The sequence below is a fragment of the Peromyscus californicus genome, unplaced genomic scaffold, assembly GCF_007827085.1.
Source record: "Peromyscus californicus insignis strain IS unplaced genomic scaffold, ASM782708v3 Scaffold_2__1_contigs__length_46816999, whole genome shotgun sequence".
Lineage (NCBI taxonomy): Eukaryota > Metazoa > Chordata > Mammalia > Rodentia > Cricetidae > Peromyscus > Peromyscus californicus.
In genome coordinates this window covers 33232076-33248409 of record NW_026294540.1, presented here as the reverse complement: position 1 = coordinate 33248409, position 16334 = coordinate 33232076, and the positions used below count along the sequence as shown (strand labels likewise).

The 16334-nt window shown below is 49.8% G+C and overlaps 1 protein-coding gene across 3 annotated transcripts in view; it reads left to right on the top strand.

The window, feature by feature from the left end:
- The first annotated feature begins 590 nt into the window (after positions 1 to 590).
- Positions 591 to 16334, top strand: part of LOC128120351 (kinesin-like protein KIF19) — a 52954-nt gene continuing 37210 nt past the window's right edge. For 2 of the 3 annotated variants that reach the window (XM_052754220.1, XM_052754221.1), the window contains exons 1-2: positions 12231 to 12494; positions 15798 to 15885. In XM_052754220.1, the coding sequence (XP_052610180.1) occupies positions 12396 to 12494; positions 15798 to 15885 (187 nt within the window). In that variant the 5' untranslated portion in view covers positions 12231 to 12395. Of the gene's footprint in view, positions 730 to 1421; positions 1503 to 12230; positions 12495 to 15797; positions 15886 to 16334 lie in introns of those variants that run through there. The other variant, XM_052754222.1, reaches the window with a different exon arrangement.

Here is a 16334-nt window from a genome sequence, read left to right as displayed (position 1 = left end):
TCCTCGGGGATCCCATGGAAGAGGTGAGGCAGTAAATCCACCAGCTCCATCCTTAATCCCTCTTGGGTGTTCAGACAAGACACCGCAGGCTGGAAATTGTACCAGAAACTTGGTCATCTATGAAAGACCCTGGCAAGGTCGCTGACAGCTGAAATTGGTTCATTTGATTTCATCTGTTGCTGTATTGTCCCTTTGAGAGGGAGGGAAGCCACAAACTGACCTGCTGTTCTGAGGTGGCCACTGTGTGGGTGACCATTGCTCCTGGGCTTAGGTGAGAAGGGCACCATGCTGCAGGGTTCTCTAAGGTGGGCTTATCTCTAGACTAGAGGCTTCTGTGGTGCAAGAGAACTAGAGACAAGCTGAACAGGGTTCTTGTCATGGTCCTCATCATGTCATCTGTGAGGTCTGTCTGGCTGCTTGGGGACTGCTCAAACCATGAGGGCTGTCCTGGCTAAAGAGACAGGTAGGGGTGACACCAGGTTAGTAAATGAGCTCAATGCTGGCCCAGCCCCACCTCTGGGGACCCAGCTGATGTCACCAGAGTGAGCCTGGGGAGCGGAGCAGGGCGGGGCTGATCTGGGAAGATCTCCTTGCCTCCGACTCTGCTATGTTAGCTGGGGACCTCCAGTTCTGACCTGCAGCATGCCCTCCCACCAGACCGCAGACCCCTCTCCAGCCCGGGGCAGCCCAGCCCTGAGGGAGATGGAACCCAAGGACCAGCAGCTCATGGTGAGTACCCTCCCTCGTGTCCCCTGCTAACTCCAGCCCCTTCCTGCCTCTATACCTGCAAAGAAGCCCCAAACCCTATACTCGTGGATCCTTTAAAGACCAGTGCCCCACTCCTGGTTCCGACGTTCCTGGGACCCAGTGGTACACACACTCTTACCCCTGTATCCTACTCTGTGGTCCTCTATCCTCAGAAAGCCCAGGCCCTGGACTATGACCCCAGCTGTGGGGCAGACCGCTTCCTGTCAGTCTCCTTGTCCCACTCAGCCTAGGGATGAACTGTATTACAGCCCCCCTGGCACCTGTGTCTGGTTAAGAGAGAGACTGGCCCCTTGTCGTCTATGTACCATCGAAGATACCCTTACATATGGGCTGGGCAGAATTGAGGGACATGCAAAGCCCAGGTGCCTTCTCCTGAATGCTCATAGAGGGCTGGAAGGTGCAGGTAGGTTTCCTTTCTGAGCACAGCTAAAACAGACAGCTATGTGACCTTGGGCAAGTTGCTCCTCTTCTCTCTGTTCCATGGCCGTGACATCACCACCAATCCCTCAGAGCCCTTCTGGGAGGCAGCTCCATGCAACTAGGGTCTAGGTTTGAATGAGGGTAAGGCTACCCCCTCACTGAGAGCACAGAGACTGAGGATGGGAAATGGAGTCCTGCTGAGGATCTTGGTGCTGCCTGTGCCCTGTCCACAGGTGGCGCTTCGGATCCGTCCACTCAACAGTGCAGAACTGGAGGAAGGGGCCACCGTCATAGCCCACAAAGTGGGGGACCAGGTGAGACTAGAGGCGTTTGCTCAGGTGGCCTGGCTCTGTTCTGGGGCAGAGCTTAGCTGATGAGCACTTTCCACACAACTTTTTATCTGTGGGGTGTGTGTGTGTGTTAAAGGGGGAGAGAGAGAGGACAACTTGCTGGAGCTGGTTGGGTCCCAGGGCAAACTCGGGTCCCCGGGTTTGACAGTAGGCGATTTTCCCCGATGCTGAGTCATCTCGTAAGCCCTTCTTGGTTTTTGAGACACAGACTGTCACTGGGACCCAGGCCTCATTGACTAGGTTAGGCTGGCTAGCCAACGAACCCCGGGGATTTTCCTACCTCTGCCTCTCAAGCAGTGGGACTCCAATTGAGTGCCCCCATGCCCAGCTTGTGGGTACAATCAGGTTCTGGGGATCAAACTGTGTCTTATGCTTGCATGGCAAGCACCTTACTGACTGAGTCACCTGCTTAGGTTTTTAGAATTTTTCCTGGCCAGGCGGCGGTGGACACTCCTTTAATGCCAGCGCTCAGGGAAGTAGAGCCAGGTGGATCTCTGTGAGTTCGAGGCCAGCCTGATCTATGGAGTGAGTTCCAGGACAGCCACCAAAACTACACAGAGAAACTCTGTCTCGAAAAAACAAAAACAAACAAAAAAGAATTTTTTCTTTTTGAGTCTCACTTCATAGCCCAGGTTCACCTAGTACTTACTGTGTCCCAGGCTAGCTAGCCTTGCACATACAGCAACCTCCTGCTTCAGCCTCCCCATTCCCTTTCGTTAACAGAAAGTGCGTTAGTTCCTTGGTGCTGTCTGCTCCAAAAAGGTCTCTGCTGAGACACCAAAGTGGGAACATAGGAGAGACAGCGTGGAAGGAGACTTGGCAGGCCACATCCGAGTGCCAGATCTGATTTCAGAAACTTGGGGTGATTGCCGACTGCAGAGTGGGGCCCATGCTGCCAGGGACTTTCCTTCGGAGAAAGGCTCAGCACTCAGTTGCCCACACCTCAGAAACTTTTGCCTTTGGCTGTCATTTAGAAGGAATCTCAAGCCAGGCTTTGTGAGATGGACAGAATGTCCCTATTGGTCACTAGGGACATTAGTGAGGTAGTCCATAAGACGATGCTCAGGCAGGGTGTTTACACTCGAGCCAACAACCCAAAATGTGGATACACATAGATCCCTGCCAAGGGCTGCCCACTGGGACTCAGAGCACCCAAGGGAGGGGTGCATTGGCAGAGCGGCCATTGGGGTGAATCAGCACTGAGGTCATGGACTGCTAAGCAGTGCACACCAGGTACCAGTGTTCAGATACAGCAATAAAGAGGTGTCAGCTGCGAAAGTGAGCCGAGTAGGGAGGGCAGGACCGCTGCTTCATATGTGTGGATGTGTGACGGAGCAGGACAGAAGACAGTGCACGGGGCTGGAGAGAGAGCTCAGGAGTTAAGAGAGCCCTGGCTGCTCTTCCAGAGGACGCACCCAAGTGGTGGCTCACAGCCATCTGTCAACTCCAGTACCAGATAGACACCCTCTTCTAGCTTCCGTGGGCACCAAGACACCCACACACATACCAACAACAAAAATCTTCAAAAGACAGCTCTTGCTGAAACATCAAGGCAAAGGGCTCTGGGAGAGCCCACTGGCTGCTTGACGTGCATGCGTAAGTGCCTGAATTCTAACCCGAACTCGGGAAAACTGGGCATGGTGGCGAGTGTTAGTAATCCCGGCACAGGGGGCATCCTTGGGGTTCCATGGTTAGCTAGTCTAGCCAAATTGGTGAGCTCAGGGTTCAGTGAGAGACCATGTTTTAAAAGTGAAGTGGAGAGGCTGAGTGTGGTGGCGCACGCCTTTAATCCCAGCACTCGGGAGGCAGAGGCAGGTGAATCTCTGTGAGTTCGAGGCCAGCCTGGTCTACAGAGCGAGATCCAGAACAGCCAGGGCTACACAGAGAAACTCTGACTCGAAAAACCAAAACAAAAACCATGGAGAACAGTTGAGAAGACAGCAGATGCCTAACTTCGGGCCTCCCCGAGCCCTTGGCCACACATACATATCTGTGTATGCACACCCAACCATACATACACACATCAAGGTGAAATTAGCACCAGAGAAGATTCGCTTTTTTTTTTCTTGAGACAGTGTCTACCGTGTAGCCTAGGACAGCCTTGAACTCCTGCCTCAGCTCCCGAGTGCTGGGATGACAGAGGTGTACCACCACCTCCTGGTTCAAAATCTCACCTTTTTTCTTTTTAAACCTTTAAGAATTAAAATATAATGACATCACTTCCCCATCCCCCCTTTTCAAGTAAACAAGGGGCATTTAGTCCTCTTCATCTATACACTCTGCATAGACCCCTACACCTGTCAGCTGCCACCCCACTTCTGACTCTGGTTTCTGGACATTCCATGTCAATGTAGTCACACGAGTGTGGTGTGTGGCCTTCTATGTGTGGTTCAATGTCTTTGAGGTTCACCTATGTTGTGATAACCTCAGTTCTCTTCCTCCTCCTCTCCTTCCTCTCTCCTCCTCTCCCTCCCCTCCTCCTCCTCCTCCTCTTCTCTTTCTTTTTTTTTTTTTTTTTTTTTTTTTTTTTGGTTTTTTTCGAGACAGGGTTTCTCTGTGTAGCTTTGCGCCTTTCCTGGAACTCGCTTTGGAGACCAGGCTGGCCTCGAACTCACAGAGATCCGCCTGGCTCTGCCTCCCGAGTGCTGGGATTAAAGGCGTGCGCCACCACCGCCCGGCCCTCTTCTCTTTCTATCTGACCATACAGACCAGGCTGGCCCCAAACTCACAGAGATCCACTTGTCTCTGGTTCCTGAGTACTGGGATTAAAGGTGTGCGCCATCAAACCCGGTTACTATTCGTTTTATTTGGAAATAACTTCAAACCAATAGAGAGGTTGAGGGAAGGCCATGACCCAGTGTTCCCTTAGCCTCATGTATTACCTCACTCTGCCCCTCTGCCGGTTGTAGGGTATTCACCAGAGAAGACTGCTCAGACATTAAGCCAATAGAAAGTCTTCATTAGCTGACTGACAACTGCCACTGGGTGTTCAGGATCCCAGTGTAGCCCTGAGCCTTTCCCGGGGTGAGCTTTTAAGCACAAAAACCATATCCATATTTTAGTTAACAAGATCAGTTAGCCAGAGCAGAACTACAGAAGCCAAAAGGCAAGGTTAGTACATTTAGAGACTTTCCCAGAACTATAGGCTTGGATGGATCAGGCCTTTGTTTTAGTTTTGGCAGGTGGTGCTGTCCACATGCCGAGTTTCATGGCCTGAATGGTACTTCCATCATGGAGCCAGTTGTACCAAAGTCTGGGGCTCTGTTTCACTCCCCTGGGCTATGACTCCATTTCTGTGGATCATTTGGAGTCAGTCAGGGGCACAACACCCCTCCCCACCCAAACATTCCATCACGTATCTCTTTAAAACAAAAACATTCCCATCTGGGTATGGTGGCTCATACCTATAATTCTGTCATGGGCTGGCCAGAGCAGGAGTATCATGAATTCAAGGCCCATCTGGACTGCGCAGCTAGACACTTTCTCAAACAAAAAACAAGGGCTAGGGATATGGTTCAGATGGTCTTGGTTGCCTAGCACCCATGTAAAAAGCTGGGCATGTTTGTACCCACACACCTGTAACCCCAGTGCTGTAGAGGGCAGAGATGGGAGGATTCGGGGGGCTTGATGGTAGCTTGCCTAGCTCCAGGCTTAGTGAGAGACACTTGTCTCAAGGTTAGAATAAGGCAGTGACAGAGCAGGACATCTGAGGCCCTTTGTGTGCGCCCGTACACACCACCACACATTGGGGGGGGAAAGCCAGACTAAAAGCACACCTTTAGTCCCAGCACTGGAGAGGCAGAGACAGGCAGATCTCTGTGTTTGAGGCCAGCCTGGTCTACAAAGTGAGTTTCAGGGCAGCCAGGACTATACCGAGAACCCTTCTCTCAAAACAAACAAAAATGGAACAAACAACAACAAAAACAGGAACATCCTTGCCACATCCGGCATGCTCCAGGGGCTGACCTGACTACAGTAACATTGAGAGAAGGAGGAGAAGACAGACAGATAAGCTGGGGTTGGGGGGGCTTGGCTCTCGGATGCAGGAGCCAAAGCCCCCCCCCCAGAAGCTCCATGTATTTATTTTATATGGTTGAACAGGGAGGTGGGGTTATTGCATACCAATAAACAAGGAGGCAGGAGGGACGGTGTCTGTAGGAAGCAGTCTTCAGGCCATAAATATCCAGGGGGAGAAAACTATGATAGACATTGTCTGCACACACCGTTAGCATTTGCACTTGGAACAGAGGAAGGTGTTACAATCTCTCTGAGCCTCACTTAGGCAAGGCTTTGCCACTCCCAAGGGGCTGATGCATTGGAGTCCTTGGCATGGCTGTGCCCATGTCAACAGCACACGTTCACTCACGACTTCACTGACTCCTCACACATGCTGGCATCTGACTTCAGCAAGGAAATCAGGAAGCACAAATTGATCCAGCATCATCTCATCTTGTAGACATTGATCCAGCATCTTCTAACTTTGTAGACACATTCAAAATCTTGCTGCCTTTCCCCAATAATGTTCTTTTTTCTCACCCAATCTTACTTTTTAAAGATTTGTTGTTATTATTATTATTTTGGCTTTTCTCTGTGTAGCCTTGGCTGTCCTAGAACTCACTCTGTAGACCAGGCTGGCCTTGAACTCACAGAGCTCTGCCTCCTGAGTGCTGGGATTAAAAGTGTGCACCACCAGGGTGGGCTCAGATTTACTTGTTTTAATTTTATATGTGACATGTTTTGCCTGAATGCATGTAAATGCACTCTATGCATGCCTGGTGCCTGGAGAGGTCATAAGAAGGCATTCAGTCCCCTGGGTCTGAAGTTACAGATGACGGTGGGCCACTGTGTGTGTGCTGTGAACCAAACCTGGGTCCTCTGCAAGGGCAGCAAGCAGTCTCAACTGCTGAGCCAACTCTCCAGCTCCTCGCATATTATTTTCAGGATTTAAATTTATACAATGAGAACTCAGATGAAAGGTATCAAAATAAAAATGAAACTCAAGCTGGGTGGTAGTGGTGGCACATGCCTTTAATCCCAGCACTCAGGAGGCAGAGGCAGGTAGATCTCTGGCAGTTCGAGGCCAGCCTGGTCTACAGGGTGAGTTCCAGGACAACCAGGACTGTTACATAGAGAAATATTGTCCCAAAAAGAAACAAAAAAAGAAAGAAATTCAATGGAAACAGTTAAATATGTAGAAATAATCTCCCAAACGCAACACCACACCACTTTGAGTAACATCTCTGATCAAAAGAGGAGATGCATTTGGAAGGGAATTTAAGCAGGAATTCCTAATAGCATGCCCAGGAATATAAGGTTTCTCATAAATGGTCAGATGCCGATCCAAACAGCCATGACATTTGGGTTTTAAATAAAGCATAGATAACATTTACTGAGGCTTAGTCATAGTATAATTTTATGCCAAACATAATTTTCTTGTGAGCCCCTGTCTAGTGTCTGCTTCCATCTCATGACCACATCGAACCTAAGTATAACAAGATAGAAGCTAGAATCCATATATGAGAGAGAACACGTGGTGGTGTGTTTCTGGGCCTGGGCAACTTCATTTCGTGTATTTCCCAGTTCCGTTTATTTACTGACAAACTTTGCGACTTAGTTTTTCTTTACAGCTGCATACGTTTCCATTGTGTGCATGTGTCACACTTTCACTGTCCATTGTCAGTTCTGCTTTCCAGCTGTTGCGGGTAGAGCAGCCATGAGCATGGATGAGCAAGCATCCCTGGGGGGATGCACAGACCTCTGGGTACGTGCCCGGGGTTGGTGTAGCTGGGTCATATGGAAGATCAGTTTTCGGCTGCTGCTTCGGCTTCTTCATCTTCTCCTCCTCCTTGTTTTTTTCTGTTTTGTTTTTTCAAGACAGAGTCTCACTATGTAGCTTTGACTGTCCTGGAACTCTCTCTGTAGACCAGGCTGGCCTCAAACTCAGAGATCTGCAGGCCTCTGCCTCCCAAGTGCAGGGATTAAGGATGTGCGCCACCGCTGCTGGCATATTTTTAGCTTCTTGAGGAACCTCCACACTGGTTTCCAGGATGGCTCCACCAGTTTGTATTCCCACCAACAGTGAGTAGACCACTAGTGTTTGTTGATGATAGTCATTTTGACAGGGGTGAGATGGGATCTCAAAGTGGTTCTAATCTGCATTTCTACCATGGTTAAGGATGTTGAGCACTTTTTTTATGGGTGTTTTGCCCACATGTATGTCTGTGCACCACATTCATGCCAGGTGCCCATAGAGGTTAGAAGATGACATTGAATCCCTTGGAACTGGAGTCATAAGTGGTCATGAGCCACCCAACATGGGTGTTGGGAAGCAAATCCAGGTCCTTTGCAAGAACAAGTGCTCTAAATGGCTGAGCCATCTTGCCAGCCCCAGGCTGTCTTTTCTCTCTCTTTAAAAAAAATCAGGTGACTCAGGGTTAGGGTTAATACATGGGCTTATGTCTGGGTCTTCCCTTCCGTGTCTGACTCTGTGTCAGTACGGTGCTGTTTGTCTTATTACCATGTCTCTAGTCCAGGGCATCTTCCTGTGGTACTCTTTGTGCTCAGGCTGGCTTTGGCTCTCCCAGGTCTCTTTGCTTTCAGATGAATTTTCGGATTGTTTCCTTTTTGTCTGTGAAGAGGTGTTGGTACTTTGATGGGGACTGTGTTGAATCTGTAGACTGTCTTTGGTATTTTCCCAGTCTTGATTGAAGAGGTCTGTGAATATGGGAGATCTTTCCATCTTCTAGTATCTTCAGTCTCTCTTGGGTGTTTTAAAGTTGTTTTAAAGACCATTCACTTACTTTGTTAGGTTTATTCCAAAGTATTTTTTCCCCTGAAGCAGTTGTGAATGGGAGCATTTGTCTGATTTCTTCCTTAGATATTTTTTCTTCTTCTTTTTTTTTTTTTGGTTTTTCAAGACAGGGTTTCTCTGTGTAGCTTTGCACCTTTCCTGGAACTCACTTGGTAGCCCAGGCTGGCCTCGAACTCACAGAGATCCGCCTGGCTCTGCCTCCCGAGTGCTGGGATTAAAGGCGTACGCCACCACCGCCTGGCTTGTTATTCTTATATAATACTGGTTCTTAACCTTCCTAATGCTGTGACCCTTTAACACAGTCCTTCATGTTGTGGTCCCTAGCCATAAAATTATTTTTGTTGCTACTTCATAACTATAGTTTTGCTACTGTTATGAATTATAATATAAATATCTGATATTTCCAGTGGTCTTAGGCAATCCCTGTGAAAGAGTCATTTGACCTCTTGTTGAGACCCATGTTGAGAAACACTAGTATATAAAAAGGCTACTAATTTATTATCTTTGTTGTATTATTGGTGTATGTGTGTGTGGTGTATGTAGGCATGCATGTCACAGTGTAGACATGGACAACTTTGTGGAATCAGTTCTCTCCTTCCACCTTTACAAGGTGTATTAGTTACTTTTCTGTTGCTGTGATAAAACGCCATGACCAAGGCAGCTTATTGAAGAGTTTATTTGGGCTTATGGTTCCAGAGGGATAAGAGTCTGTCTGAGGCAGGGTTAGGATTACTGTGACAAAACAACATGATCAAAAGCAAGTCGGGGAAAAAAGTCCTATTTTACTTGAATTTCCACATCACTGTTCATCATCAAAGGAATTCAGGACAGGAACTCAAACTGGCCCAGATCCTGAAGGTAGGAGCTGATGCAGAGGCCATGGAGGAGTGCTGCTTACTGGCTTGCTCAGCCTGTATTTTTTTGTTTGTTTGTTTGTTTGTTTTATTTATTTATTTTTTTTATTTTGCAATACAATTCAGTTCTACATATCAGCCACGGATTCCCTTGTTCTCCCCCCTCCCGTCCCCCTCACCTTCCCCCCAGCCCCCCCCCCCCATTCCCATCTCCTCCAGGGCAAAGCCTTCCCCACAGACTGAGGTCAACCTGGTAGACTCAGTCCAGGTAGGTCCAGTTCCCTCCTCCCAGGCCGAGCCAAGGAATCCTGCATAGGCCCCAGGCTTCAAACAGCCAACTCATGCAATGAGCACAGGACCCGGTCCCACTGCCTGGATGCCTCCCAAACAGATCAAGCCAATCAACTGTCTCACCCATTCGGAGGGCCTGATCCAGTGGGGACCCCTCAGCCATTGGTTGTTTGTTTTTTGAGACAGGGTTTCTTTGTGTAGCTCTGGCTGTCCTGGAACTCCCTCTGTAGATCATCCACCTGCCTCTGCCTCCCAAGTGCTGAGATTAAAAGCAAGTACCACCCACCACTCAGCCTCAACCTGCTTTTTTACAGCACCCAGGACCACTAACTCAGGGGGTGGCACTGCCCACAATGGGCTGGGCCCTCCTCCACAGTCACTAATTAGGAAAGGCAATGCCCTATAGGCTAGCCTACAGCCTGATCTTATGGAGACTTTTTTTTTCAATTGAGGTTCCCTCTTCTCAGATGACTTTAGCTTGTGTCAAGTTGACCTAAAACTAGCCAGGACAGAGCCCATGATGACAGAGGAGTCATGGCAACTGGAGCTGGAAGCTGACCGCTCATATGTTGAACTGCAAACAGGAAGCAGAGAGAACACATTGGCAATGGTGTGAGGCTTTGGAACCTCAAAGCCAGCCCCCAGTGGCATACTTCCTCCAGCAAGGCCACATATCTTCCTTCTAATCCTTCACAAACAGCAGCACCAACTGGGGACCATGTGTCCAAATATCTGAGCCTATGCAGGATATTTCATTCAGATTACCACCCAGCGGTCTTGGGGATGGAACTCAGGCCGTCAAACTTGCATAGTGAGTGCCTTTACCTGCTGAGCCATCTCACTGACCCCAGCTCCTGATTTATTGTTGCTGTTAACTTGGTATCCTACTGCTTTGCTGAAAGCGTCTATCCATCTTAACGTTCTTCTCCTGGGGTGGGTAAGGTCTTTTGCATAGAATCATATCATCTGCAAATAAGAATGAGGTTCATTATCACAACAAAAATTTTTTTCTGAGGCCGACAAAGTAGCTTGGCAGGGGAAGGTACTGTGTGCAAGCCTGATGATCTGAGTTGGACCCCCAGATCCCGCAAGGTCCATGAGGACACCAACTCCCTAAGGTGGTCCTCGCCATGGCATGCACACTCTGCACTCACACAAACATGTACAACAAACAAATAAATGAATAAATACATACATATATTTCTGATCCAAGACCCAGTGAATACCCAGGGGTCTGTGTGTGTGTTTTCTTATCAGCCTTTATGACCCTTTAGTGAGCAGGCTCTGTGAGGACTGTCACTTCACATATATGAAGACTGGGTGAGGCCTGAGAGACACCTAGGCTCCTGCCGAAGTGAGCAGAGAACCAGGGTAGGGTTAGAAATCAAGCTCTGGGGGTCTAGAGCCCACTTCCATGACTCTCAGCTCCACAGTCCCTTCCCAGGCCCTGTTGTTCAGAGGACCCTGGCTGGAGACCTGTCTAAGTCCTCCTGCAGCCCTGGCCTGGCCACAGTGGGTAGGCGGCCCCTGTGACACAGTGCATCCCCGGGAGGAGAGAAAGTTAGCTTATGTCATGGAGCAAGCACTGGCCAGAAGCCAGGAGAAGCCCTGGCAGAGCCTGGCCTCCCAGGACTACGGTTTCCAAAGCTAAGAACACATGAGGGGCAAGTAGTGGTCATGTGACAGGACCCTCAGAACCACCCAGCTCTGCTCCACCGCATTGGTTCTTCTCTGGTGCTCAGCCCCAAGTCTCCACCAGGCAGGCTGTATTTGGACTCTGCCCATTTCCCTGCCCCCGTTGTCCCTGGGGCGGGCTCCTTTAATCCCTTTGCCCCCAAGGATCTTAACAGACTTGCTTGATAATAGTGTATGTTGGGGACTGAGGGGCCCTGGGGACTGACAGACTCTCAGAGAAATGGAGCATGTAGGTGGAGGCTTTGGGATAGTCCCTTTATCTCCCCTGTCCTGTGCCGTGAATGCAACTGGAGTGGCCAGCACAGTACTTTACAGTTTCCATAGCCTCCTGCCTTCTCTGATGACATTAGGTCACAGGGGAGTCTGTCACTATGGGGCCAGAGTAGGTGGGTGGTGGTCTGTTGTGTTGGGTGGGGTTGTTGTAGCATGGTAGGCTGTTCTCTCTGGGCTTGGGGTTCTCTGGGGCCTTTTTTTGTTTGTTTGTTTGTTTGTTTATCGAGACAGGGTTTTTCTGTGTAGCTTTGGTGCCTGTCTTGGATCTCGCTCTGTAGACCAGGCTGGCCTCGAACTCACAGAGATCCGCCTGGCTCTGCCTCCCGAGTGCTGGGATTAAAGGCGTGCACCACCTTCCACCATCTGAGCCGCTTATGTGACTGTGGAGTCCACTGGCTGAGGGGAGTTGTATGGTATGCCTTGAGCGAGTGATAGCAGGAGACACTGTCCCCCAGTGAGTGAGTGAGACAAGGTGAGGGGCTCACTGTGCAAGCATAAGAACCTGAGTTTGGATTCCCAGAACCCACACAAAGCAGATGGAGCTTCGTGAGCCTGTAACCCCAGAACTAGAGAACTAGGAGGATCTCACTGGCCAGCCAGTCTGGCTGCAATGGCCAGCTCCAGGCTCAGTGAGAGACCCTGCCTCACAAACTGAAGAGGAGAAGCAAATGAGAAAAACATCCTGAGGCCAGCAGTGATGGTACACATCTTTTTGTTTGTTTGTTTGTTTGTTTGTTTCCCTGTGTAACCACCCTTGCTATCCTGGAACTCTCTGTCTGTAGACCAGGTGGGCCTTAAACTCACAGAGATCCACTTGTCTCTGCCTCCCAAGTGCTGGGATTAAAGATGTGCTTTAGTCTTTAGGAAACACAGCCGGGTCTGACTGGCCCTCCCCTGACCTCTCTGTCTTGATGCATCCAGGTGGTTGTACTCATGGATCCAGGCGAAGACCCAGAGGACACACTTCGTGCACACCGGTCCCGGGAACGTACCTTTATATTTGACACAGTGTTTGACCAGCATGCATCTCAGGTTCATACCACCCCCTCTGCCTCTCACTCCAGGAGCTCCCTGGACCTGGATCCTGGGCTGGCTCACCTCTGTCTTCCTCGGGGTCTCCCTGAGGAGCAAGGAGGTTGTGGGGCGGAAATCCATTCCAGGGATCAAGCATATGAGATCCTCCTGTGGACACGGGTTGCCAGGTCCTATGGCCCACTCTGGGGGTTCTCTTGAGTTTGTTCACTGGTTCCTTCATAGCCCATGCTCTCAGGACACACAGGCCTTTCCCACACCACCACAGGCAAGGAAAAACTGAGCACATGTGTCCTTCTCATTATAACACGTGGTGGCCAGCAAGGCCCTCGCCGAGGAGGGACATCTAGGCTGAAAGCTATCATAAAGAGAGGCGGGGGTCTGGCAAGGGAAGCCTATAGTGCTCATCTCTCAGACAAGGAGCCTCCAGGAGGTCACACAGTGCTAGATGTTTGGGCCAGGCATTGATCTTTCTCATATATCATGGCACTACCAACCTCTGTAAGACCAGAAGGCGGTACCACATGCAACCTAACCACATCACAGAGGGGAGCCAGGGCTCATCAGGGATAGCAATGAAGGTAAGATTTGAACTTAGGGCTCCTGAAATGGGATGTCATAGTACCAGGGTGGCAGCATCTGGGGGAGATTTCGGACCCAAGTGAAGCAGCACAAGATGGAGTGCCATGTCTTCTTGTCCTACTGTGAGAGGAAAGGTCGGTCGACTGCCCTGTATTCAATACCAGATCTCTCACTTCTTTGTGCTTTAAGATTCTAAAATTTTTCTGTGTGTGTGAGTGTTTGCCTGCATATATACAAATAAACTATGTGCATGCCTGGTACACCTAGAGGCCGGAAGAGAGGGTCAGGGTCCCTGGATCTGGAGTTACAGACAGTTGTGAGCTGCCATGTGGATGCTGAGTACTGAACCCAGGTCCTCTGTAAGAGCAGCCAGTGCTCTTAACCATTTAAAGCTGCTTTCCCAGCCCCTTCTCTTTTCTCCCCATGACAGGGTCCCATCATATAGCCCAGGCTGGCACAAATTCACTTTATAGCCTAGAATTGCCTTAAACTCCCAATCCTTCTGCGTCAGCCTCCTACATGTTAATTACAGACGTGCACTCCCCTGCCCAGCAGTCCTCCTGCTTCTGAGATTGGACAGTCAAGGGGCTGTGGTCATCAGAAGCTCTTTGGAGGTACACGTTGCTGATGGTCTTCCTCTTGGTCCTCACTTGGTACTGGAGTGGCATGTCCTGCAGCAGCCGATAGCTAGGAGACAGTTCACATGCCTGGGGACAGGCTTCTTAGAAGGGCCGTCTCCCAAGTCAGTGGCTTCATTCAGCATGGTGACCTCAGCTTCAGCAGGGCCAATGGGAGCCCCTGGGCTTCCAAAGCCTGGCAAACAGAAGGCACATGTATTTATGCTGGCTGGTCAAACCTCAAGGCCGCCGGTGTTAGTATGACCTCAGTGGACACCAGGATAGGGAACAGATTCAGCACCTCAGTTAAGGAGCCAAGTGTCCGGGGCCATTCTCAGCCAGCCACACCCGTGCCAGGCTGCTTCCCATGTCTGCTGTAGGGGACATAGGAATGGGGACAGCATCTCAGTAAGGACGCATAACAGAAGAAGGGCCTGCTGGGGATACTGGTCACTTTTTTTTTTTTTTAGACAGATCTTACTAAGTATTCTTGGCTGTCCTGGAACTTGCTATGTAGACCCAGCTGGTCTTGAACTCACAGAGATCTGTCTGCCACTGCCTCCTGACTGGTGGGATTAAAGGCCTATGACACCAGGTCTAGCTGGCCACCTTTGACAGTACCACTGTCGCCCTCAGTTCAGGACTAAGCCATCATTGTAAAGCAGAGTGGCTCCCTCTGAGTATAGGTCATGTTCAAGGTCATGATGGCATGCCACAGAGGGACCTGGTCACTGACAGTCATAGCAAGCTACTTCATGCTGAGTGCCACACTCAAGGCCCCAATATCCCTTGCAAGCCTTACAAAATGTTCAGAAATATCTCCTCCTCCTAGCTGGCTGTGGAGACACACACCTGTGACCCCACACACACCTGTGACCCCAGCCATCAGGAGGTGGAGGCAGGAGGATAAGGAGTTCAAGGTCATCCTCAGCTACATAGAAAGTTGTGACTAGCCTGGACTACATGGGACCCTATTTCTCTGTCTGCCTATCTCTCTCTCTCTCTCTCTCTCTCTCTCTCTCTCTCTCTCTCTCTCTCTCTCTCTCTCACACACACACACACACACACACACACACACACACACACACACACACACACACACACGAAGCATTCGTCTGAGGTCACATCACACATAGCAGAGCGCAGACTCAGACCTAACCTAACCTAACACAGAGAGGCAGGTTAGGTCTGGGCGCTTTCAGCCCAGCTTGGGAAAACCATGAGCAGCCAGGGCTGCACCAGAGTGGACACTCGGGAGGTGCGGCAGGAGGGGCTGCTGGTGGTCAACCCAGATCAACCTGGGCTTCACTCACCAGCTCCAGGTGTCTCTCCTTGAACTCCCCCGTGGACAGGGAGCTCACTACCTGCATATCCCCTCCTGGCCATCGCTGCCTTTGTTACACATGGCTCCACTCCCTGCCCAGTTTCATCCCACAAAGAGGGATCCTGATGATGACTGCAGAGTTCTAAGCCCTAACTCCAGTCTCTCATTCTTGGCAGAAGCCTCAGGAGTAACTAATTCCTAGCATGTGTCAGGCCTCCTAGGGGGAAATTCCCAAATTCTTGTTTGTTTGTTTGTTTGTTTTAAGATTTATTTATTTATTATGGATACAGTGTTCTGCCTGCACATATCCCTGCAGGCCAGAAGAGGGCACCAGATCTCATTACAGATGGTTGTAAGCCACCATGTGGTTGCTGGGAATTGAACTCAGGACCTTTGGAAGAACAAGCAGTGCTCTTAACCTCTGAGCCATCTCTCCAGCCCTAATTCTTGTTTGTTTAATTGTGAGATGTACTCTCACTCTGTAGCCCTGGCCGAACCGGAACTCACTGTGTAGACCAGGCTGGCCTGCCTCTGCCTCCTTAATGCTGGGCCCTGTCTTTTCTGTTTTGTTTGTTTGTTTTGCGTTTTTTTTTTCAAGAAAGAATCTCTCTATAGCTCTGGCTGTTCTAGAACTCACTATGTAGACCAGGCTGGCCTCAGACTCACAGAAATCTGCCTGCTTCTGCCTCCCAAGTGCTGGTCCCTGACTTTTCTAAGCAATGGGTCCCCTGACTCAGGCTGGGCTGTCCCCTGACTCTCTGTCCTCCTGTCTGTCCACAGGAAGCTGTTTACCATGCCACCATCCAGCATTTAGTGGAGGGCGTCATCTCTGGATACAATGCGACAGTTTTTGCCTATGGCCCCTCAGGTACTGGGTTTGGCATTGTTTCCAGGAGGGTATGGGCATGGTGCCCCCAGAGGTCCCTACCCCTTTCTAGAGATTAAAGTCTCAGGTAGACCAGGCTGACCTTAAACTCACTATGTAGCCAAGGATGATCTTGAACTCCCAATCTTCCTGCCTCCATCACCCAATTCTGGGATTATAAGTGTGTGTCACCATGCCTGGTTTATGCCATGCCAGAGATGGAATCCAGGGTTATGTGTATTCTAGGTGAGTACTCTACCAACTGAGTCACATCCCCAGCCCCCGCATATACATATATACATACACACACACACACACACACACACACACACACATATATATATGCACACACACATACATACACACATATGCATACATACACACAAACACACATACACACACACACACACACACACACACACACATTTGGTAGTAGCAGGGATTGAACCCAG